Source organism: Artemia sp. Qi Xiang Cuo, chromosome 1 (assembly GCF_049724085.1).
Source record: "Artemia sp. Qi Xiang Cuo chromosome 1, ASM4972408v1, whole genome shotgun sequence".
NCBI classification, from domain to species: domain Eukaryota; kingdom Metazoa; phylum Arthropoda; class Branchiopoda; order Anostraca; family Artemiidae; genus Artemia; species Artemia sp. Qi Xiang Cuo.
In genome coordinates this window covers 89,087,909-89,113,383 of record NC_142794.1, presented here as the reverse complement: position 1 = coordinate 89,113,383, position 25,475 = coordinate 89,087,909, and the positions used below count along the sequence as shown (strand labels likewise).

Genomic DNA, 25,475 nt, shown 5'->3' with positions numbered 1-25,475 from the left:
GTGATAACAAGTTATCTGTTAGAGGTAACAAGTCTTCTGTCAAAAACACCAAATTTTTCTTAGAAGTAACAACTTTTTCGTTATGATAAAAATTTTCTGCCAGAAGCCGCAAGATTTCCTTAAACTAACAAATTTTCTCTTCCCAGTATCAACATTTTCCCATTAATGCTAACAAACTTTTACTTAGCACACTCGAATTTCTCTTAGAAGTAACAGGTATTTTATTAACAGTAACAAATTTCTTCTTATAGCACCAAGTTTTCCGTCAAAGATAAATTGTTATCGTAGAAGTAACAATCTTTTGTGAGTGATAACAAGCTATCTATTAGTAGGAACAAGTTTTCTGTCAAAGATACCAAATTTTTCATAGAAGCAATAATTTTTTTGTTATGATAACAAGTTTTCTGTCAGAAGCAGAAAATGTTCCTTATTACTAACAAATTTCCCCCTTGAAGTAGCAGCTTATTCCTTAATACTAATAAACTTTTACTTTCCACACTAAAGCTTCTCTTAGAAGTAACAGTTTTTTTATTAGTAGTAACAAATTTCTTCTAATAGCACCAAATTTTCCGTCGAAGATAACAATTTTCTCATAGAAGTATCTATTTTTCATCAGTTATAACAAGCTATCTGTTAGAAGTAACAAGTTTTCTGTCAAAAATACCAAATTCTTCTTAGAAATGGTATGTAGTTCGTAAGTGATAACAAGTTATCTGTTAGAAGTAACAAGTTTTCTGTCCTAGACACCAAATTTTTCTCTTAGAAGTAACAATTTTATCTTTATGATAACAAGTTGTCTGCAATAAGTAGCAAGATTTCCTTAACACTAACAAATTTTTCTCTTGGAATTATCAACATTTTCCCTTGATACTAAGAAACTTTTACTTAACACACTCAAATTTCTCTTAGAAGTAAAGGGTTTTTCTTAACAGTTACAAATTTCTTCTAATATTACCAAGTTTTTCGTCATAGATAACAAATTTTTCATTGAAGAAAAAATTTTTTCGTCAGTGATAACAAGTTATCTGTTAGAAATAATAAGTTTTTTGTCAACGATACCAAATGTTTCTTAGAAGTAACATTTTTTCGTTATGATAACAAGTCTTTTGTCAGAAATAGCAAGTTTTCCTATCAATAACAAATTTTCTCCTCAAATTAACAACTTATTCCTTAATACTAATAAACTTTTACTTAACACACTCAAATTTCTCTTAAAGGTAACAGTTTTTTTCTTAGAAGAAACAAATTTCTTCTAATAGCACCAAGTTTTCCATCAAAGATAACAAATTTCTTATAAAACTGACAATTTTTGTTCATGATAACAACTTTTCTATTAGAAGGAGAAGATTATTGTCAAAGATATCAAATTTTTCATAGAAGTAACAATTTGTTCGTTTATGATAACAAGTTTTCTGTCAGAAGTAGCAAGTTTTCTTTAACACTAACAAATTTCCTCATCGGAGTAACAGCTGTTTTCTTAATACTAACGAACATTTACTTAACACGCTGAAATTCCTCTTAGAAGTAATAGGTATTTTCTTAACAGTAACAAATTTTTTCTAATAGCACAAAGCTTTCCGTCAATAATAATAAATTTCTCTAAAAAGTAACAATTGTTCGTCATTGATAACAAGTTATCAGTTAGAAGTGACAAGTTTTCTGTCAATGATATAAAATTTTTGATAGAAGTAATAAATTTTTCGTTATGATAATAAGTTTTTTGACAGAAGTAGCAAGATTTCCTTAGCACTAACAAATTTTCTCTTCGAAGTATCAGCATTTTCCCTTAATACTAACAAACTTTTACTTAACACACTCAAATTTCTCTTAGAAGTAACAGGTATTTTATTAACAATAACAAATCTCTTCTAATAGCGCCAAGTTTTCATCATAGATAACAAATTTCTCATAGAAGTAACAATTTTTCGTCAGAGATAACAAGTTATCTGTTAGAAGTAACAAGTTTTTTGACAAAGATAGCAAATTTTTCCTAGAAGCAAAAATTTTTCGCTGTGATAACAAGTGTTTCGTCAGAAGTATCAAGTTTTCATTATAACTAGTAAATTTTCTCATCGAAGTAACAACATATTCCTTAATACTAATAAGTTTTACTTAACAACCTCAAATTTCTCTTAAAAGTAGCAGTTTTTTCTTAGCAGTAACAAATTTCTTCTAATAGCACCAAGTTTTCCATAAAAGACAGCAAATTTCTCATAGAAGTAACAACTTTTCGTCTGTGATAACAAGTTATTTGTTAGAAGTAACAAGTTTTCTGTCAAAGATACCAAATTGTTCTTAGAACTAACAGGTATTTCGTTCGTGATAACACGTTATCTGTTAGAAGTAACAAGTTTTCTGTCAGAGATACCAAATTTTCCTTAGAAGTAACAATTTTTCGTTATGATAACAAATTTTTTGCCAGAAATAACAATTTTTGTTTAGCACTAACGAATTTTCTCTTCGAAGTATTAACGTTTTTTCTTTAATACCAAAAAACTTTTACCTAACACTGCAAATTTCTCTTAGAAGTATCATTTTTTCACCAGTAATAACACATTTTCTGGTTGAACTAGCAAGATGTCCAGCAAAGATAAAAAAAAATTTCTTTGAAGTAATAATTTTTGTTTTATGATAACAAGTTTTCTGTCAAAAGTAGCAAGTTATTCTTAATTCAGCCAAAATTAGCATGTTTTTCTTAACACTAACAAATTTTCTGTTCGAAGTATCAACTTTTTTCTTAATACTAACAAACTTTTACCTAACACTATCAAATTTCTCTTAGAAGTAACATTTTTTGCCAGTGATAAAACATCAACAGAATGTAACAGTGTCATGGTAAACCACGACACAACACAACAAAATATGCCATGTTTTAAATTTCAATGAAAAAAAAAAAAAAAAAAAAAAATGAACTTTGAAACATCAACAGAATGTAGCAGTGACAAGGTAAGAAAAGGAATTTTCAGAGATAAAGATACTACTACCAGGCTCATAGGGAATATATTAGAAATTCAGATAGGTTAACAGAACTTATATCAAAGTCTGAGCATACCCAAATACTAAGTAATACTTTTCAAAATGACATTATTCTATCATTTCTCTCATAGGGCTGTCACATCATCACTTAGAATAGACATTTTTTAATTAATTTGTGTGTGTGTGTGTGTGTAAGTGTGTGTGTGTGTGTGTGTGTGTAGATGTGTGTATGTGTGTCTGTTTGTGTGTATAGTATTTTTCGCGTTTTTTTTTAAATCCATTCATATTACACCTTAAACTTTTTCAGATATTTTCATGATAAAACGTACCTGCGTCCACCTCAGGTGTCTTGGTAATGCAGTGAGTTGAGAAAGTCTCAACCTTATACCCACCATACTGCCTCAGATATCTGGGCTGTATTCTCTAAAATATATATATTTCATCGCTAAAGATATCTCAATAATATAGGAATCACCTATACCAAACTTCCTTAACAACTCTCTGAAACTATAGCAGGGGAGAAAAATGCCAACCTTATGTCCAACATGCTGCCTCAGACCTCTGAGATGTATTCTCCAAAATATATATTTCCTCGCTAAAGATATCTTAACAATTTAGGATCCACCTGTGCCAAACTTCCTTAAGAACTCTCTGAAATTATACCTAGTGGAGGAAAATGACAACATTATGCCTAACATACTGCCTCAGACCTCTGAACTGTATTCTCTAAAACATATGTTTCCTCGCTAAAGATATCTAAAAAATATAGGATTCACTTATGACAAACTTCCCTAACAACTCTCTTAAATTATACCTAGTGGAGGAAAATAGTACCCTTATTTTTGTTATTATCAAACAGTTTCAATCAAATAAACAAGAATATTCAAAAAATAAGACATTTAACAGAAATATCCTGAAACTTAGAGCTTTTATAACCTTACACCCAACATATTGCCTCAGATCTCTGGGCTGTATTCACTAAAATATATATTTCCTCACTAAAGATATCTCAATAATATATGATTCACCCAAACTTCCTTAACAACTCTCTGAAAGTACAGCTAGTAGAGGAAAATAGTACCTTTATTTTTATCACTATTAAACAGTTTCAATCAAATAAATGGGAATATTCAAAAAAAGGAGGGGGGCTAACAACTCTCCGAAACTATACCTAGTGGAGAAAATAGCAAGCTTATACCCAACATGCTGCCTCAGACCTTTAAACTGTATTCTCTAAAATATATATTTCCTCACTAAAGATATCTCAATAATATAGGATTCACCTATGCCAAACTTCCTTAACAACTCTCTGAAATTATATCTTGTGGAGGAAAATAGTACCCTTACTTTTATTATTGCTAAACTGTTGCAATCAAATAAACGAGAACATTCAAAAAAGAAGACATTTAACAGAAATCTCCTGAAACCTAGAACTTTTATAACCTTATACCAACCATACTGCCACAGATCTCTGGGCTGTATTCACTAAAATATATATTTCCTCACTAAAGATATCCCAATAATATAGAATTCACCTATGCCAACTTCCTTAACAACTCTTTGAAATTATACCTAGTGGAGGAAAATAGTACCCTTTTTTTATTTATTCTCCAGCTTCAATCAAATAAATAGGGATATTCAAAATAAGAAGCGGTGCTAACAACTCCCCGAAACTATACCTAGTTGAGAAAAATAGCAAGCTTATGCCCAACATGCTGCCTCAGACCTCTGAACTGCATTCTCTAAACTATATACTTCCTCGCTAAAGATCTCAAAAATAGAGGATTTGCCTATGCCAAACTTCCTTAAAAACTCTCCGAAATTATACTTAGTAGAGGAAAATAGTGCCCTTATTTTTATCGTCATCAAATAGCTTCAATCAAATAAATGGGAATGTTAAAAAAAGAAGTCATTTAACCGAAATCTTCTGAAATCTAGAACTTTTATAACCTTATACCCACCATACTTCTTAACATCTCTGGGCTGCGTTCTCTATAGCATATATTTCCTCGCTAAAGATATCTAAATAATATATAAATCACCTATGCCAAACTTCCTTAACAACTCTCTGAAATTATACCTAGTGGAGGAAAATAGTAACCTTACTTTTATTATTGCTAAACTGTTGCAATCAAATAAACGAGAACATTCAAAAAAGAAGACATTTAACAGAAATCTCCTGAAACCTAGAACTTTTATAACCTTATACCAACCATACTGCCACAGATGTAATTCAAAAGATAAAAAGTCTGATAAGACTGTTAATAAGGAGAAGAGATTATATCTACCTATAACTTTTATAAGTAAACAAATAGAGAATATAAATTTTCCTGGAATTTTAAACCAGGCTGATGTGAAACAGTCCCTTTACTAGTAATTTAAAATATAAGAATAATCCGATCATAACATATAAATTTTCAAAAACGATAGGACAAATGATTTTTAATTATAATTTAATACTTAAGAATTTCGACACGGATAGTAATTGGAAACCTATTTGCCAGTGTGACCAATTGTTATCATTTGTTAATCGAACTTACGAACATATTATTACAGGTGATTTAACAATAATAAAGCAAATTGAATTGCAGAATATAATGAAAATGGGGGCTAAATTCCGTCTTTCAAATCATCTAAAACCCTCAAATCTGCTTATGGGGTTAAATAATAATCTAGAAATATTTATTGATAATTGGTGCAAAAAAGAGAAAATTAATAAAAAATAGTTTTCAGAATTTGAAAAATTTAATCATTAATAAGCTTAGAAATTAAACATATAAGAGGACAAATAAGCATGATAATGATGTAGTTTTTTATATTTCTAAGATTAAACAAGCGATTGATAATATAAAGAGAAATTTTGTAATTGTACCCATTGATAAAGCGAATAATAATTTTGCAATAATTTGTCAGAAGCTTTATTGTGATGTTTTAACAAAGGAACTTAGTACAACAAATACATATAAACAGGTTCAAGATGTTAATAATAGTCTATTGATTGGAATAGAGGATATACTCTTAAAAAAATTTAATATTAAGGTTAATGATAATGATAAAAATTTTCCGTTTTTATATTGGAAGGCAAAATTTCCTAAAAATCCCCCGAAACCACGCTTTATTGCGGGTGCAGCAAGGTGCCCGACCAGAGTTGCGGCTACTGACCTTTCGTGTATTTTAGGAGAAATCAAAAATAAATTTGAGCCATATTGCTCGGGAATTAAAAAATTTTTTAAGTTTAATCCATACTGGAGTGTTAATAATTCGCTGCAAGTAATAGACTCTCTTGCTTTAGTTTCAGCCAAAAGAGTGGACTCGTTTGATTTCACGACACTTTATACAAATTTACCCTTTAATTTAGTATTTATAAACTTAGAAAAGATTATTAAGAAAGCTTTTCTTTTGTCTAATTTGCCGTTTTTAAAAATTGATACGTATAATAAGAAGGCAAGATGGACTAATTATTTTAATAGTAGGCCTACCACTAGCTCAAGATGTTATAGCCTAGATATGATTTTTGATCTACTAGAATTTGTTCTATTTAATACTTATATAAAATTTAATGGTAATCTATATAATCAAAGTAATGGAATTCCTATGGGGGGTAATGCCAGTCCAGTTATAGCGGACCTATTTTTAAATTATTTAGAATATGATTATATGATGGATAAAAAGAATTCAAGTAACATAAAGTATCTGCTCTCAAATAATAAAAGATATTTAGATGACCTTGTGGTGATAAATTGTTCAATTTTTTTAGAAATTTCAATTAAAATATTTCCACCCGAGTTAAAGCTGGAATCTAGTATTGGAAATGGCATGTATGACAATTTTCTAGATTTAGAAATTAATGTGGCACCTAATAATACAGTAATTTTTAAAATATGTAATAAAACAGACGATTTTAATTTTGAAATAGTTAATTTTCCATTTCCAAAAAGTAATATTCATTCGAATATAACATATTCATCTTATTTTTCCCAACTTTTTAGATATGCAAGAATTTGTACTAATTACATCGATTTTAGAAATAGATGTATGTTGCTTAGAAAGAAGCTAATCGTAACAGGTTTTTCCACCAATAAACTTGCTTGGCAATTTAAAAAGCTTTGTTTTAAGTATAAAGAGCTTTTACAAAAGCATAATAAAAGTTTTCAAGATATCTTGAATGATATTGTACGGTAATTTGCTGAATGAATCTGGTTTACCGTTCCGGTTGTCTAAAGTATGTTGTAACACAAGTGGTACAGATTGAGGTGTGCTATTTGCAATTTAATTCTTATAAATTGAATGAGAGTAAAATTGTTCCGGGGGAGGGCTAGTGCTATTTTTTTATTTGTATTTAAATTGGATGAAGGCTTTGCTCTCAGTGTTATTTGAATGTTGATTCAGGATGCTTGAAATAATTTTTATGGGGTATTTATTTTTATTTTTTGAATTTTTGAATTTTGTTTTTGTTTATTCCATAGGTGTCACTACATTAGGAGATGCCAGATTATGGCATTGCGTGCTCATATTGCCTGGGTAATGAAATTTAAGTACCGAAACCCATTTAGGCAATGAGTTTTCATCTGATGAGCCCCTATATGTGGTGATCACCTTAGGAATATAATGTTTTTTAGATTTAAGGTGCTATAGCTTGGTTTCGGAACATTGACGTATACTTATTGATGTTGATTTTTGCTCTATTTTGGACTTGATTTTCGGATTGTTGAATTGGATATACTATTTTGTCCTGGGGAACTGGATGGATGAGTAGGGTCTAGACCTTGTTCAAGTGCTCATTTATTTCAGTTACTAAAGTAGGAAGACAGTTTTTTTTTTTTTTTTTTTTTTTTTTTTTTTTTTTTTTAGCCGAGTAATTACCGTAATTAATTATAGAATTCACCTATGCCAAACTTCCTTAACAACTCTCTGAAAGTATACCTAGGGGAGGAAAATAGTACCCTTATTTTTATTATTATTAAATAATTTCAATCAAATAAATAGGAATTTTCAAAAAAGAAGTAGGGTTAACAACTCTCCGAAACTATACCTAGTTGAAAAAAATACGTCAGATACCATAAAAAATAAATTTAAAACGGCTCTACTTGTAACAAAAATAAACAAATATTTTAGCCCTGAAAACTTCTTTAACTACTTTGATCTTTCCTGAACCAAAGTTCGTCCATTATTTAAGAACTATTCAATGTTTTACGAACTTCTTCAGCCTGTATTGCATTTTTACTCGTTTAAATTAGTGGGTCAATAAAAGTGTTTGGAAATAGATGTCTGGATGAGCATAATTTTTAAAATGGTGATAATTTTTTTTTTAATTTTGATTTTATTCCTAGATGTTTGCAAAAACAGCTGAAGTGGAAGTGTCTAAGGTTAGTAAATAAAGAAATCATACTCAGGAATCATTTAGGTCATGGGAAACTTTTACAATGATAACATTCTAAATTGACATATTTGGTAATGTTAACCAAAAGAAGTGTCAGAATTGAATGTTTAATTCGTTCACTCGTCCAACTCTCAAAAGATGAGGTCTGAAAGACGATCTGATAACTTTTTTGTTACACAATTATAGCTCTTAATGAAGGCTCTATATTGAAAATTGGAACTTGTGTATTATAACTAACACAACCTAGAAGTTTTCACTTTTTTCTGACCAAACAATCCCCTAAAATGTCAAGTAATTTCTACAGGATACTTTGTGTCCTGGCAAAAGTCAAAGTGTAGTCTAGATATACCTTTAGTTAGTAAGCAATTCTAAACCTTTATTACTGTGCATTATAACGACCACAACCTAGAAGTTTTCACTTTTTTCTATCCAAATAATCCTCTGAAATGTCAAGTAATTTCTACAAGATCCTTTGTGAACTGGCAAAAATCAAAGTGTTGTCCAGATATACCTTTAGTTGGTAAGTAATTCTAGACCTTTATTACACCTAAGATTTTAGCTCGGAGACCCCTTGCTTATTGCTCAATAGCTTTAAATCCTTATATTAGTTGTGGTTGCTATGAGTGTTTGCTAGGACCTCTTGGGCCTATTACACAAATCTAATGCTAAAACCTCCTGGAAGTACAGGTCTGACGTCACTCCCGTTAGTATTCATTAGGCTAAAAAACATCTCTGATATGTCTAGAAAAGGGCATGTGGTCTTTTATTCGTAGTATTTCAATGTCGACCTCTACTGCTCCTTACTTTCAGTTAACAAAACTTTTTTTTAATTTAATATATCAATAAAACTAGTACAAATAAACTAACTAATTATGTTTCCCTTCGTTTCTAGGATTATAGAAAACTAGGGCTTTTCTAAAAGCGCAAAATAATATAGGAGTTTTGTTACACTAAGAGCAAACTAAGTAAGGACACTTTTTACAGATTAAAATATAATCGATACCTTTTAGGATCAATCCTTTTTAAGCTAAAGCAACAATTTATTTTAGGATTGTTGCTTTATTTTTTTTTATTTTTTTTTTAATTTGGTATCACTTCTGTACAATGGCTTAGTTCAATGACTGGTTCTGGTTTTGGTTCTGAAAAGGACATATCATGATTAGTTTGTAGACAAGTTCGAAGTAGTATTAGGATTATAGACTACATTTAGACTTTGTATCATAGCTTGAAATTCACCGTTGTATAGAGAGAAATAACCGGATTTCAAGAGGACATATTATGTCTTATTTGATCTTCATTTCAACTAATACTAAAGCATATTTCTTGCAATTTAAGATTGTATATTACTCAATATTGGTATTATAGCTGGTGATACCAAGATTCTACCTGATAAATTAATCCAATGTTTCTGTATGCTGTTCAATTACTTTGCGGCTATTAAAAAATAATTAATTTTACGCTTATGTTTTTAAGATAATTTTAATTGTGTACTGAAAGCTCCTGATGTCTCAACTGGTGTAAGACTATGAAAAGCTTTTTAGATTAGTCTACTGCTGTCAGGCTACACACTCACTTTTGACTCTCAAATCAATATTTCCGTTTTTTATACTTGACTTTTGTGTTTTTACTTTTGTGTTTGTGTTTTTAATTGTTTTTATTATTACTGCTATTATTATTATTATTGTTGCTATTATTTTTTCGAGAGGTGATCGTGACGAACTACTAGTCCTAGAAAAACGGATCATTTTAACGGGAACTAAATGTTTTTGCGCAAAGTAGCCAAAAAGATTGTGCCGCAGCGAAATGGTGTTTACTTCTATTTTGTTGCACAGAACTACAGTTTTACCCAAAGAGGGCTGAGTTTCTATCAGTTAAAAATTCTAATACGGCCAGTCGTTTTTATTGAAAAATTTTATGTTTAACTTTCTCGTTTTAGAGGCAGCCTTACTGCGTGGTAAAATATTTGTTTCTAAAGAGTCAAGTAGTTCATGCGAACGGTTGATATGAATATTTACTTTAAAGTTTGATATAAAAAACTCAATTCCCTTGATGTATGATAAAAACATGTACAATCATATATCGGTATTGCATAATAATATGCTATTATGGAGGAGAGTTTTAGGCTCATTGTGTGGGTGTACTTACCGTTGGTTACCATGAACTGGGAATCTTCCCTATGCTGGAAAGATATAATCGGCTTCGCTGGATTTATTTGCACTAGTCTTATATGATATGATATGATGCGATATATTCAGGCTTGAAGGAAGATTTATACATTCTCCCCTTCCCTCTTTTGTATCATCTGAAGGCTCACGGAAAGTTAGGGTCAGTAAAATTAAATAAAGGCTAGACCCTAAAGGCACTATCGTTAAGAGCCTTAATTTTGGTTTTTGAAAATGTACATCATGTAGGCATCATATAAGCATTTTCTTACATGATGTCAAGCATAGCATAAATAATATTTTTGAGTTTCCAACGCAACAGTTATTTATATAATATAATGTCTGTTGGAAGGCCTAAAAAACGAAAATTTGCAGTTGCTATAAATGATGATTCTTTGGAACCAACAACTGAACTATCAAACGTGATAAGATTTGAAATTCGACAACCTAGACCATGAGTTACGACAACACCAAAACGGACCGCAAAGGCCATTGCTAAATTGTCTAAAGTTATCTTAGTCAATGAAAATGAACCTGGACAGAGAGAATCAAAAAGTGTCAAAATTGAAAATGATAGCGATGATGATTGGGTTTGGGATTTTGACATGGATAAGGTCACCAGTGCCTACCATACCTTTGTGAAATTGACAAAGGTTCGGCGGTATGTATTTCATAATGACGAAAGATAAGCCGAGGTATAACGAAGCAAACAGATTGAAAAGGATAACGATGATGATTGGGCTTTGGACTTTGACATGGATTGGGTCATCAATACCTACCATACCTTTGAAGATCAAAAATATGAACTGGATAAATCGTTGGAAGAAAAATAGGTTTTTATCCCACAACCTCAACAATTAAAAAAAACAAAGTTCTGGCGATATGTCTTTCATTATAACAAAAGGCAAGCTAAGAAAAAGAAGAAGTTTTGTCCCACCACCTGAACCATTAAAGGAAACAAAGGTGGTCGTCAATGCTTTCCCTACCTTGTAAAATCAAAAACCTGGACTAGAGAATCGTTAGAAGAAAAAGAAGTTTTTGTCCCACCATCCGAACAATTAAAAGAAAAAAGGTTCGGCGATGTGTCTTTCATAATGATAAAAGACTAGCCGCGGCAAAAGTTAAGCTTACAACAACAAAAATGTATTTTACAAAGGCACCACTTCTTATTTAAGGTCCATTTGGACGTCATGACGTCAAGAAAATGCCCAAATTGTCTACGCTTAGAAGACAAGCGACAGTGAGAATCTACATATGGAAGCCTGCCGCGTGTCCCATACTTTGTTAAAAAAACAAAGGTTCGGCGATAAGTATTCCACAATGACGAAAGATAAGCCGAACCGTAACGAGCCAAGTAAATTGAAAATGATAGCGATGATGATTGGGTTTTCGACTTTGACAATGTATAAGGTCATCAATACCTACCGTACTTATGAAGGTCATCAAAATATGGACTGGGTAAATCGTTGGAAGTAAAAGAAGTTTTCTTCTTTTCTCTAAAAGGTTCGGTGATATATCTTTCATAATGACAGAAGACAAGCCGAAGCAAAAGTTACAGGTTCAAGGAAAAAAAATAATTTTAAAAAGGCACTACACTTCTAATTTAAGGCTGATTTGGACGTCATGATATCAAGAAAAGGCTCAAATTGTCTACGTTTAGAAGACAAACGACAGTGAGAATTCATATATAGAAGCCTGCCGCGTGCTGAGTGCCGGGGCGAAGTCACCGGGCTCCCGGTACTATATATATGTATATACTATATTTGTTTAATTTTAATTTTAAAAAGTTTATCCGTCTTTTCCGAAATCTTTGACATCTACGAAAAAACAGGCCTCTTTTATATTTATTACTATTTTTTTAATATATATTCTGATTTTTTTTTTTACTTTAAGTCAGACGTTTGTTTCGTGTATAATTATGCTTTACATATACAATATACAAAAAGCTTTGTATATCATTTAAGGCCTTTTCACAGAGAAAACAAAATAAATTCATATATTCAAAAAGGCGTAAAAATTTGATCCAATATGTAAAGTTTATATTTATCTTACATCTTTTGAATATATTCCTCTTAATATATCTCACCTATCAACCATTCTGGTTTATCTTAACAGGCTATTCAATGGTGTACTATTATTCAATCCTGTTAAAAGACCCCAAAGATTGAAACATGCTTTCTAATCGACTTGCAAGGTAATCTATTACAGGAACAACACTTCTTTTCGCACTTCTTGACCGCCGACATAGAAAGCTAGTGGTGGCGAATGTGGGAGACTCCAGAGGCATTATGTGTGATTTAAAGGGCAAAGTCATTCCTTTGTCCTTTGATCACAAACCACAACAAGTAAGTGTTAATATATCTAACCTTTTGAATCGCACTATTTCTTTTTTTAGTCCATTTTTTACTTTTTCTCCCTCAGTATCCATTGCATCTCCGAGTTCGGTTCAAAGAGATCATTATTTGAGTTATTTCGGGTTTAAATAAGATAATAGTTTAAACTGTTCTAACCAAGTCAGTTTAAATAAACTAAAAGAAGTATTTAGAGTTAAGAAGCTTTACTTATAAAAGTAAAAAAGGCATTTGATAAAAAAGAAAATACCAAGAAGACCAAAACTTTAGCTTGTATGGGACACTCTGAAAATATGGTAATATTTATAATGTAAAACAGAATTTTTACCATTTAATTTTAATTAGGCTAGTTAATGTGCACTACTTTTCGATATTTGTCATGTCCATCGACAATGTATGCAAGAAATCTTGATCAGACCTTATAAAATTGGACAAGTAGGCCTACCTTTTATATTTGTACTTCAACCCGTATAAAATTTGCACAATTTGGTTAAGGACTAGTAGCTGAAACATTTTTTCGTGGAAAATTTTAATCCTTGTAGCCAGATCAAACAGTTCGTGGTACCGAACTATAAGTAAGGAGTGACTCAGCTCAATAGTAACCGATACCCCCAAAATTAGGGATTTGATAACAATTAATACATCAAATAATTATAATTTCGTGCTGATTCTAAATATATGGCAATCACTAACGTTTTTGTTACTCTTCAAAAGCTACGATTCTTAGGACATTTGCCTGATTTTTGTAAAGGAGGGTAAACGCCCCCCCCCCCTTTGCAAATGAAGCGAATTAAAATCAAACAATGAGACTCAGAATATCACAGAACCCTACAGCACAAATTTCAATCTTTTATCCCAAAAAATAGGGAATTTGTTGTTTTTTCTTGCAACAAGAAAGGTCGCGGATGCGTGTTTATTATTATATTATTTTCTAGTATTTGCCTAGGGATGATTGTATCGAACCAATAATTCTAAAAGGTCATGAGCGGGCTTATTCTAAAATAAGTTAGGACATCCGATACAAATAATGGGATAGCCAACTGGTTTAGGACAGTAAAAGATCAAATGGCTATGCCCCTGGGGATGACATGACCCTCTGCAGCCCCTGGGGAAAGGTCTGTAAGTTATGCAATTTGCCCATTGTTTACATGTAGTAATGTTATTGAGAAATACATGGGAATTCTTCGGGGTAATTTTCTGCGGGGGGGGGGGAAGGATTTCCACGGGGAGAACTGGCTGTGGGGAAACGGTGGAAATTCCATATACGACGGAGGCTATCCCCTCCTCAATTCCTCACTATTTACACAAAAGCTTGACTTCTTGTCACAATTCTTTCAGAACAACTCCTCAAGAATAAAGTCATCGATTGTGAATGAAAAGCCATTTTAAACACATCTAAGACTTCAGTGTAAAAAGCGGTGGATTGAGGAGCAAGTAACCCCCTCATAAAAGGAATAATTTATGTTTGCTTTAAGTTTTTTTTATTTAATCTTCATACAAATTAAATATTATATAGCTTCACAGACGCGATTGACAGTAGTATTGTATCAATACGTCCAGCGGGTTCCCTACCCCACCATTCTTGCGGGTGCCCTACCCCACCATTCCGGCGGGTGCCCTGTCCCATCATACAACAAGAACCCTATTACAAGCGGTACCCTGTCCCACCATACAACAAGAACCCTATTAAAACGAAAAAATAGTAAAAAAAGAGAAAAGCGAGGATTATACAAGCCAGTGAAAAATATGGACTAAAATGCAAATATTTCGGTCAAGACCTCCGCTTGACCGTCCTCAGTGCAAAAAAGGATTCATCATCTCCACAACCTCCAACGGATATAATCCCTTTAGTAGGTGATAAGAAAGTTTTTACTGTTTTACCCTATTTTCCCAAATTAGGTGACAAACTGCAAAGAATTCTTAAAAAACATAACTTAAATGTCACCTTCAAAAATTCTAATAAAATCCAGAACTATTTTAACAGCGGTAAAGATAAAACGGGCCCTATTTTGGGCAGTGGTGTTTATAGGATTCCATGTTCTTGCGGCTGTTGCTATGTTGGAAGAACTCACTAGCAATTGGGGGAGAGATCGGTAGAACTTAGGTCCTCAATTGACAAAGCTATGGAGCTATGCCAAAGGCCTGAGACTTTTGATTCCGCCTTGGATCAGCATGTGTATGACAACCCGCACCATTTCGTTTTATTCGATAACACCTCTATTATTGCCCCTGTTAAAGGTCTCATCCAAGTTTTCAGGGAGAAAGTTGAGATAAAAAGTACATTTACCGAAAGGTTGCTCTCAATAGAAACACAGGAGAAACCTATTTAAGCCTCAGTTATAGTGAACTAATTAATTCTGATTGTTTTTACTTAAATAAAAAAAATCACACTTTGCAATCTAACCTAATCTGTGATGATGTTTTACCAGGAAAGAACTTAGCTTTTAAAAATGCTCTGTATAAATTAACAAATTAAATTCTCATTCAGCACTGTATTTTTTCATTCAGTTACCCTTTCACCGTTACATGGAGAAGGTCTTCAAATTTTAGTTGTGCTTTGTTTTAAGGTTTGAGATTTTTTTATAGTATCCTTGGATATTTTTTTAGTTATTTTAATGTTATTATCTTGCACTGAGGACGGTCAAGCGGAGGTCTTGACCGAAATATTTGCATTTTAGTCCATATTTTTCAGTGGCTTGTATAATCCTCGTTTTTCTCCTTTTTTACTATTTTTTCGTTTTATCATGAATAGCCAGTGTGGTCTCAGAAATTACTTAAAAACTCTATTACAAGTGGTGCCCTTTCCCACTATACAGCAAGAGCCCTATTACAAGCAGCACTACATTCCAAGCGACCCACCATACAAGCGGCCCATTGAATTTATATTGAAATTATGTTAGATGTGTTTGTTTATCATATATCATCTTTTGTTTAAAAAAAAACACCTCCCTACTAGCCATTCTTGAACTATTGAGTTCAATTCGTTAAATGTTTTTGAAATTGGCCCTTCAGGGGACGGTAAAGAGCAATACGGAAACTAAAAAGCGCATAAAGATTGCCTTTGGGTAGCAAAACTTCCCATGCACTACTATCTTTTTTCAATAAAGTCATTGATGACACCGCAACTGCTTTTCCCCTTAGGTTAAATTTTGTCAACTGATTTTGAGTTGGGATAGTTTGGGGTCAGTACGCGTGCGCAAACACTAACTCAAAATCAGTTGACAAAATGTAACCTAAGTGAAAAAGCAGCTGTGGTGTCCTCAATAACTTTAGTAAAAAAAGATGGTAGTTCATGAGAAGTTTTGCTACCAATAAGATAAAATTATAATGTTTTTTCGTCTCTTGGATCCATATACCTTAGGTTGGATTAAGATCCAACCTAAGGTAGTTTTCTAAGATTTTTCATTATATTTGGAAATTTTGATACCAGGGACATAAAATTAAAATACTTTTTTGCCTCTTGTATATTTGGAAGTTTTGGTATAATTTGGATTATGATTTTTCCTTATATTCGGAGGTTTAAGGACATGAAATTAAAATGATTTCAATGTCTTGGATGGATGCTTCTTAGGTTCAATTAAGATTTATCTTTATATTTTGGAAGTTTTGCTACCAGGAACTAGAAATTAAAATATTTTTTTCGTCTCTTGGAGACAGGTACTTTAGGTTGAATTAAGATTCTTCTTTATATGTGGAAGGTTTGCTACCAAGTAAATGAAATTAAAATGTTTATTCGTCTCTTGGATCCATGTGCCTTAGATTCAATTAAGATTTTTCTTTATATTTTGGAAGTTTCGGTACACACAACGTGAAATTAAAAAGTTCTTCATCTCTTGGATCCCATGTGTCTTAGGCCCAATCATACCTAAAAACTGCGGTTTTCTAATATTTTTGTCTATATTTGGAAATGTTGGTACAAAGGACATGAAATTAAAATGTTTTCTCGTCTCTTGGATCCACGTTTCTTAGGTGGGATTAATATTTATTTTATATTTGGAAGTTTTAGTACCATGGATATGAAATTAAACTGTTTTTTATCTCTGGATCCACGTGCCTTAGGTTGAATTGAGATAATTCTTTATATTTGTAAGTTTTACTACCAAGGACATGAAATTATAATGTTTTTTCGTCTGATGGATCCAAGTACCTTAGGTTGAATTATGATTTTTCTTTATATTTGGAAGTTTTGGTACACAAGACGTCAAAATGAAAAGTTTTTCATCTCTTGGATCCCATGTGTCTCAGGCCCAATCACACCTAAAAACTATGATTTTCTAAGATTTTTCTTTGTATTTGGAAGTTTTTATACCAAGGATATGAAATTAAAATGCTTTTTGTCTCTTGGATCTATGTGCCTTAGTTCGAATTAAGATTGTTCTCTTTATTTGGAAGTTTTGGTATCAAGGACATGAAATTAAAATTTTTCCGTTTCTTGGATCCATATGTCTTAGGCCCAATTTAGATTTTTCTTTACATTTGGAAGTTTTGGTAACAAGGACATGAAATTAATTATTTTTTTTTTTTAGTCTCTTGTATCTATGTACGTTAGGTTCAATTAAGATTTTTCTTCAAATTTAGAAGTTTTGGTACCAAGGACATGAAGTTAAAATGTTTTTTCATCTATGGGATCCTTGTGCCTTAGGTTGAATTAAGATTTTTATTTATATTTGGAAGTTTTGTTACCAATAACATGAAGTTAAAAATTTTTTAGTCTCTTGGATCCATGTGTCTTAGGTTCAATTAAGAATTTTCTTTGTATTTGGAAGATTTGCCGATCATACCTGAAAACTAAGGTTTTCTAAGATTTTTCTTTATATTTCGAAGGTTTGATACCGAGAACATGAAATTAAAATGTTTTTTGTCGTTTCCTGAAACCACGTACCTAAGATCGAATTATGATTTTTCTTTATATATGGAAGTTTTGTTACCAATGACATGAAAAAAAAGTTGAAAATTTTTAGTTTCACTTCAATAAAAAAACTAAGTAAAAAAAACCTCACTATGAACATTGTTTTTTTCTAATAGAAAAAATTACGACTGACATATTTATATCCTCCTCATTTTGCATCTTTTTTAATATAGCACAGATGTTTTTTTGCTAGAACTATATTTTTTGTGATTTTAAGACACGGAAAAAAGTTGAAAAAAAATATATTTAAAAAATGTCACTACAAACATTATTCTTCTAATAGAATAAATCGCGACTGACATATTCATATCATCCTAATTTTGCTCTTGAAATGTCACCGATTTTTGTTTTTGATGGAAGTATTTCCGATATGATTTTAAGACATGGAAAAAAATTTGAAAAAGTCTCTCTCTCTAAAAAAAGTTCAGAATAAAAAATGATAGAGATTTACCTCAAGGGCTAAGCTTGCAGAGTACCCGAAGTCAGTTTTATGGGCTTTTTTATTTTTGTATTGCTCTTTACCGTCCCCTATAGGTCCAATTTTAAAAATATCTCACGGATTGCATTCAATAGTTCAAGAATGGGTAGTGCGGATGGGTCTTTTTAAAACTAAAGATTATATATGATATAGAAACACATCTAACATAGTTTCAATATAAATTCAATGGGTGTGATCGGACATATCAAAATTTTGGAGATCGAAACTTCTTTCATTAACCATCAAAAGAATATGCTTGTCCAGCATGCATCTCAAATCACCGTGGTATGCACATTCTTGGAGTGATGGCAAAAATGGTACCCAGAAACATATCACTGATCCAATTGAGAAATCGATTTCGCAAATAACTTGTTACGATGTAGTGACGCTTAACATTAGTTGGCCATCTAAGGGCATAATATTTTCAATGACTTGTTGGCTCAGTCGAGTAACGTTTCGTTCTTTTACCATAGGAAATCATGAGTTTCACGTTCGATTCCTACATCAAACACAAATTTCATAAAATCAATGAGATGTTTCTTAGCAGCTAAAAAATGTATCGTTGGAAAAGAAAACTTGTCACCATCTATTATTGTAGTTAACAATAACACCGTCTACAAAATTTGACTATGTAGATGGCAGCATTGGGGGAATTGCCGTTAAACCTTCTTAATGACCTTAAGTCACTTAGGAAGAAAATAGTAAGCTCTATGGGTCCGCTTGTAATAGGGTACCGCTCGGAAAGCATTGCCACTTGTTTGGGGGGCCGCTCGGAATGCAGGACCGCTTGTAATAGCTCTCTTGTCGTAGACTCGAGCTCTACTTAGAATTTTGCATTATGCAAGTTTAGGTTACATTTTGAGAGTTCATTAAAGCAGCAACAAAAAGGAATTCCTCGATTAGGAGTAAATAAGTTTTGTAATCAAAATATAAACAAATTTGCTAGAAAGCCCTCAGTATTTCAGTCTAGTGTGAAAGGATTATTTTAGTATGAAATATTATACTTAATGCACTGTTATTTAACTACCTGGCATAGAGAATTACTTGCGTAGTGTGAAAGCCTACGTTATATCCTGGTAATAATTGCTCCCTTTTGATTAATATCAGTCAACTTCAACTTCAGGTGTTATTATTGAAATCTTTGAACTTCAGGCTTTTCAGGTGTTATTTGGCCTTTGCTTATTAAAAAAAAAGCAAAACAAGAAGATGCCCAAATGGTAGTAAAGACTGACCTAAAAAAAATCAAAACCAACGGAATGATGCTATAAGTGAAGACGTTGATATCCCTTTAAGCCACTACGCCCACTTTTATGGAGAAATCTCAAAGACTTTTGCTGTCCTTTGCAGGCTTAAACAAATCTTAACACCTTGAGATGGAGCAAATAATGTTTATTATCACTGGTAGGATCTTTTGCATTTGTTGAGGCCATAACAATTTCAATCATTGAAATAATGGGAAAGTTGGGACATGAAATGTTACGCGGTTGAAAGGCAGTTATAATGCAGACGTTTTTACTGACGAATTGAGACGTTTAAATTTGTTCCTGGTAGGCGTTTCAGAAACACCTCTCACATGTGTAGTAAGCATGAAATTAGATAAAATAAAGCTAATAAAATAAACTTAATAGTGTGTTATCTAACAAGTATCATTTTTCTATTGTAAGCATAATTTAAATAAATTAAAGAAAACAGTAGTCACTGCATCACCCTTCACGGTTTCTTCGTCCATGGACGGTTAACAGGCCAAGTCTTTTTTAATCTAAATCCTTGCCAATTTTAATTGTTTTTCCCTTTTTTATAAACACAATCTTGTCATAAGAGACTGTGATAGAAGTTATGTCACTATCTATTTCTCCCCATTATAGCTGAAAGAACATAAAAGAATTAAAGAAGTTGGAGGTATTTTTTCTTTCAACGGTGTTTGGCGATAGTTATGTTTTATTTCTTTCAACGGTGTTTTGCGATAATATGTTTTATTTCTTTCAACGGTATTTGGCGATAGTTATGTTTTATTTCTTTCAACGGTGCTTGGGCGTAGTTCCGTTTTATTTCTTTCACCGGTATTTTGCAGTAGTTTTGTTTAATTCCTTTCGACGGCATTTTGCGATAGTTGTCATTTCTTTCAATGGTGAATGGCGATAGTTACGTTTTATTTCCTGCGATAGCTGTTTTTATTTCTTTCAGCGATATTTTACGATAGTTATGTTTTATTTCTTTCAACGGTGCTTGCCGATCGTTATTATTTATTCCCCTTCAACGGTATTCTGCGATACATATTTTTTATTTCTTTCAATGGTGTTTGGCGATAATATGTTTCATTTTTTTCAACGGTGTTTGGCGATAGTTATGTTTTATTTCTTTCATCGGTGTTTGTCAATAGTTATGTTCTATTCCTTTCAACGGCAGTTTGCGATTCCTATGTTTTCTTTCTTTGAACGGTGTTTGGAGATGGTTATGTTTAATTCCTTTCAATGGTATTCTGCGATATATATTTTTTATTTCTTTCAATGATATTTTGCGATAGTTATGTTTTATTTCTTTTAACGGTGCTTGCCGATTGTTATGTTTTATTCCTTTCAACGGTATTTTGCGATAGTTACTTTTTTTTTTTTCAATGGTGTTTAGTGACAATATGTTTTATTTCTTTCAACGGTGTTTTGCGATAGTTATGTTTTATTTCTTTCAACATTGTTTGGCGATAGTTATGTTTTATTTCTTTCAACGGTAATTTGCGATTGTTATGTTTTTCTTTGTTTCAACGGTATTTTGCGATATTTATGTCTTATTTCTTTCAATTGTGTTTTGTGATAGTAATGTTTTATTTCTTTCAATGGGGTTTGGGGATTACCTTAGACCATAGATCCTCCATAGCCAGGAATGGCTCTTAGGGCGTCTACGAAGCCTCGCCAGACATCTCGGAACTGAGTGCAGCCGTGACATCCTCCCACTGTGGTTGAAGAGACAGCTCCGCACTTCTTAGGTCCCGGTCGTACTGCCGTCGTAGGGTGTATCTTTGTCGACCTCTTTTCCCCCTCCCCTCGGGGCGCCACTCATATATTGTTTTTGGGGGTCGATCCTCTGGCATACAAAGGACGTGACCAAGATACGTCCATCTCCTACGCATCAAGGGGTCAGTAACTAATGGCTCACCGGTTCGCCGACGGACTTCTATGTTGGTGACCTTTTCCTGCCACGATACGTTCAGGATCCTTCTAGGGCACATGTTCTCAAAAGCTAGGACACGTTTCTCCAGTTTGACGTTTAGTTTCCAGCATTCGCTAGCATAGAGGAGGATGGATATCACATTGCTATTTAGGAGTCTTGGCTTTAAGCGCAGAGAGTATTTACTACTGCGCCAAACTGGTTTCAGTTTATTAAAAGCCAATGTCGCCTGTCCAATTCTCCTCTTAATTTGATTAAATATTTCACCATCATATTCAATCCAGCTCCCAAGATACTTAAGTTCTTTGACCTTGTCAATTGCTTTACCTTTGCATTTTAGTATCAGCGGGGAGTCATATGTGGCCATGCTCTTTGTCTTGCTGACATTCACCGCAAGTCCCACTTCCTCGGCCTTTCCATCTATGGCGTCGAGTAGCAGCCGCAGTCGCTGTTTCGCTTCTTTGCGAAGAACAACGTCATCTGCGAAATCCAGATCCGAGACCTGCCGGCTGCTAATCTTCATTCCACAGCCTGAATACTGCCGTAGAATATAGTCTATTACAATGACAAACAGGAACAGGGATAGTACACAACCTTGTTTGAGACATTACCTTGTATAAGACATTATCTGGACAAAACGCGTGTCCCAATTTTCTGTGCGAACGCAGCATTCACCATCTTCATAAAATACCATTATCATTTTGACTAGTTTATCAGGCACTCCGTAATAATTTAGAATCTCCCATAAAGTATCTCGGTCGATAGAATCGAACGCCTTTTCAAAATCAATGAAGAACAGGTACATATTTTGTTTCATTCTCTTGACTCTTCCATCATCAGCCTTAGAATGAAAATAAGGTCAGAGCAAGACCTACCAGGTCGGAACCCGTGTTGCTTTTCTCTGGGGTGTGAATCTAGGGCTGCTCTTAGGCATACTAGTATGACTGTGGCTAGTATTTTGCTAGGCACAGACGTTAGGTTGATGCCCCTCCAGTTGTCACAGACTAGCGCATCGCCTTTCCTGAAGAGTTTTACTAGTATACCTTTGGTCCAGTCTTTTTGAACTTTTTCGCTATTCCAGATGGCCACAAGGAGACCAGTCCAAACGGTTATGCAGGCACGAAGGGATGCCTTCAGCATCTCTGCCATGATCCCATCTACTCCAGGTGCCTGTCCATTTTTCAGCTTTTTCACAGCTGTCGTCACTTCTTCGGTGCTTGGGGGATCAGCACTTACGTCAATTTGTAAAAACGGTTTGTCAGGTACTACTTATGGATCGTCAGGTCTGGGTCTATTTAAGACTTTCTCGACATACGAGGCCCGTTTCTCGTCAGCTTTCTGTGGATCCGAGATTAAGTCCTCATTTTCATCTTCCACAAGGGATGTTAGGATTCTTTTCTTTCCGACTATCTCATTCGTTAGTCGATACACCATTTTCGAGTCTCATTTCTTAGCAGCTTTTTCTGCAAGTGCTGCTTTTTCCTCAATAACGTTTCTTTTGTCTTTCCTTGCACTTCTTTTAACCGCCTTATCTTCCGCCTTTGTAACGGAGCTGTAACTGGGCTTTTTGTTCAGGGCTCAATGTGTTTAGGAGAAGCGTCCGGGTCTCCTTGCGTTTACTGATACATTTCCAGGTGTCGTCCGATATCCATTTTTCTTTCTTTCTTTTCTTGAAGTCTAGGATGGCCTTCGCGACGTCATGGTATGCACTTTTCACTGAGGTTCATATTTTCTCAACACTAGAGTCTTCAGCTTCATCGAGCAGGTTTAGCGCTCCAAATTTGTTTGTAGTGATATGCAGAAGCTTTAGTAGATATCACGATCTTTCATCAAATCAGTGTCGAGCTGTTTGTGTGTTGTGGCGTTGGTCTTGGCTTTAGATCTTTCAGTTTAATTCTTACTCTGGCTATCTGCAAAATGTGATCTGAATTCACGGCCGCTCCTTCAAATCCCCTCCCGTCGAGCAGGCTACTTCTCCTGCGTCTTGATTTAAGGAAATGATCGATTTGGTTTTTTGTCTGGCCGTCGAGGGACACCCACGAGTACTTGTGAATCGTTTTATGTTCGAACATACTGCCACCTATCACCAAGTCGTTGCTTAGGGCATAGTCAATTAGGAGTGCACCGTTTTCATTCATGTCTCCGATGCCATGTGGGCCCAGAACTTCAGGGCAGTACTGACGATCTGCACCGACTTTAGCATTTAGATCGCCAACAACACAGATTATCTCGTGCCTGGGAACATCTTTGATGACCAATTGCAGCATGTTGTAGAAAGCATCTTTTTCCTCATCATCAGCATAGTTGGTCGGAGCATAGCAGACGATGATGGTCATTTTTGTATGATTAGATACAAAACGAGCTGTCAATATACGTTCACTAACTGGTGGCCAGTTCACCATTGCTTTGAGTGCAAGTGGCAACATCATAATTCCTACACCAGCGCGGTGGACGGAAGGGTGACCGCTAAATGCCATAGCATACTCATCATCGAACTTCTCTTATCCACTTCCAGTTCACCTTATGTCAGTGAGAACGAGTATATCGATGAGGTATTGTTTCCTCTGTTTAAAAACGTGTTCTGTCTTGGATATCTGGTTCATCGTTCTCACATTCCAAAAACCCATCTTTAGGTGTTGATTCGCAGTCAAAAATCGGTTCCGGGGGCATGCGGGGGTCGTTATCTGGGGGAAAGGTGATGCATCCGAGGCTGTTGTAGGCGTTTCAGTTCCATGTTTGTTTATAACTATATTTTATTTCTTTCAACGGTACTTTGCGATAGTTATGTTTTATTTCTTTCAATGGTATTTTGTAATAGTTATGTTTTATTTTTTTCAATGGTGTTCGGCGATAGTTATATTTTATTCCTTTCAACGGCATTTTGCGATAGTTATGTTTTATTTCTTTCAACGGTGTTTAACGATAGGTGTTTTATTTCTTGCAACGGTATTCTGCTATATTTACGTTCTATTACTTTCAACGATATTTTGCGATAGTTATGTTTTATTTCTTTCAAAAGTGTTCTCCGGTAGTTATGTTTCCTTTCAATGGCATTTTGCGACAGTTATGTTTTTTTCTTTCAATGGTGTTTGGCAATATTTATTTTTAATATTTATTTCTTTCGATTATAGTTGAAAGAACATAAAAGAATCAAAGAAGCTGGAGGTTTTATCTCTTTCAACGGTGTCTGGCGAGTTGCTGGCATATTAGCTACATCTCGAGCCTTAGGTGACTATCCTCTGAAGGATCGTAATCTTGTCACTGCAGATCCTGATATTCTGACTTTCGACTTAATAGACCATCAGCCAAAATTTATTATGCTAGCTTCGGATGGACTTTGGGATGCATTCAGCAACGAGGAAGCCGCGTCATATATCAATAGTAGGCTTGATGAGCCACTAAAGGGAGCAAAGAGTATCGCTCATCAGTGTCTCAGCCGTGGATCCCTTGATAATGTCACTGTTCTTGTAGTAGATTTTCGCTAATAAATTAAAGATTGATGAAGTTAATTACCGGTATGAAAGCGTAAGCCAGTGCACATACTTGATACTGTTACAAAACATTTTTTAAGATGTTACTTTGCAAAACAATCGCAGGATCCAATAAATTTTCTCGGTTTTTATGTTTAATAATTGATGATAGCCTACCAAATGGCATTTTCAAGAATATGTTCACTGTATCTGTTGCAAAGCGAAGTATATATAATTTCAGATTACAATAATCGATCAACATAGTAAGAACTTGGCTAATAAGAATTATTCTTGCTGTTGACACCATTCTGAAAATATTCTTTTTTAGCTTTGTTTTTCTTCAATTGTAAACGGTAAGCTGATTATAAAAGATGTCCAAATAAATTACGGGCTGCTTAACTGATCTACAATTTAAAATATTAGTAGTTCCGATGCTTTCTCTATGACAAGCGTAAGAAATTTTTGTACTAAACTGTCTGTCTTGGCCTCAAATACAGGTTTTAACAAAGAAAATTTCAAATGCATATGCACAAAACAGAAGACGCTTCGCAAAAAAGGTACAACTTTCCTTCTGCACAAACATAAAA

At 33.6% G+C, this 25,475-nt stretch overlaps 1 protein-coding gene across 1 annotated transcript in view; it reads left to right on the top strand.

The window, feature by feature from the left end:
• LOC148956896 (protein phosphatase 1L) overlaps positions 1–25,028 on the top strand; it is a 145,592-nt gene extending 120,564 nt beyond the window's left edge. The window contains exons 6-7 of the mRNA XM_089096708.1: positions 12,727–12,863; positions 24,550–25,028. Coding sequence (XP_088952834.1) covers positions 12,727–12,863; positions 24,550–24,903 — 491 coding nt within the window. The 3' untranslated portion in view covers positions 24,904–25,028. The remainder of the gene's footprint in view (positions 1–12,726; positions 12,864–24,549) is intronic.
• Positions 25,029–25,475: the final 447 nt, after the last annotated feature.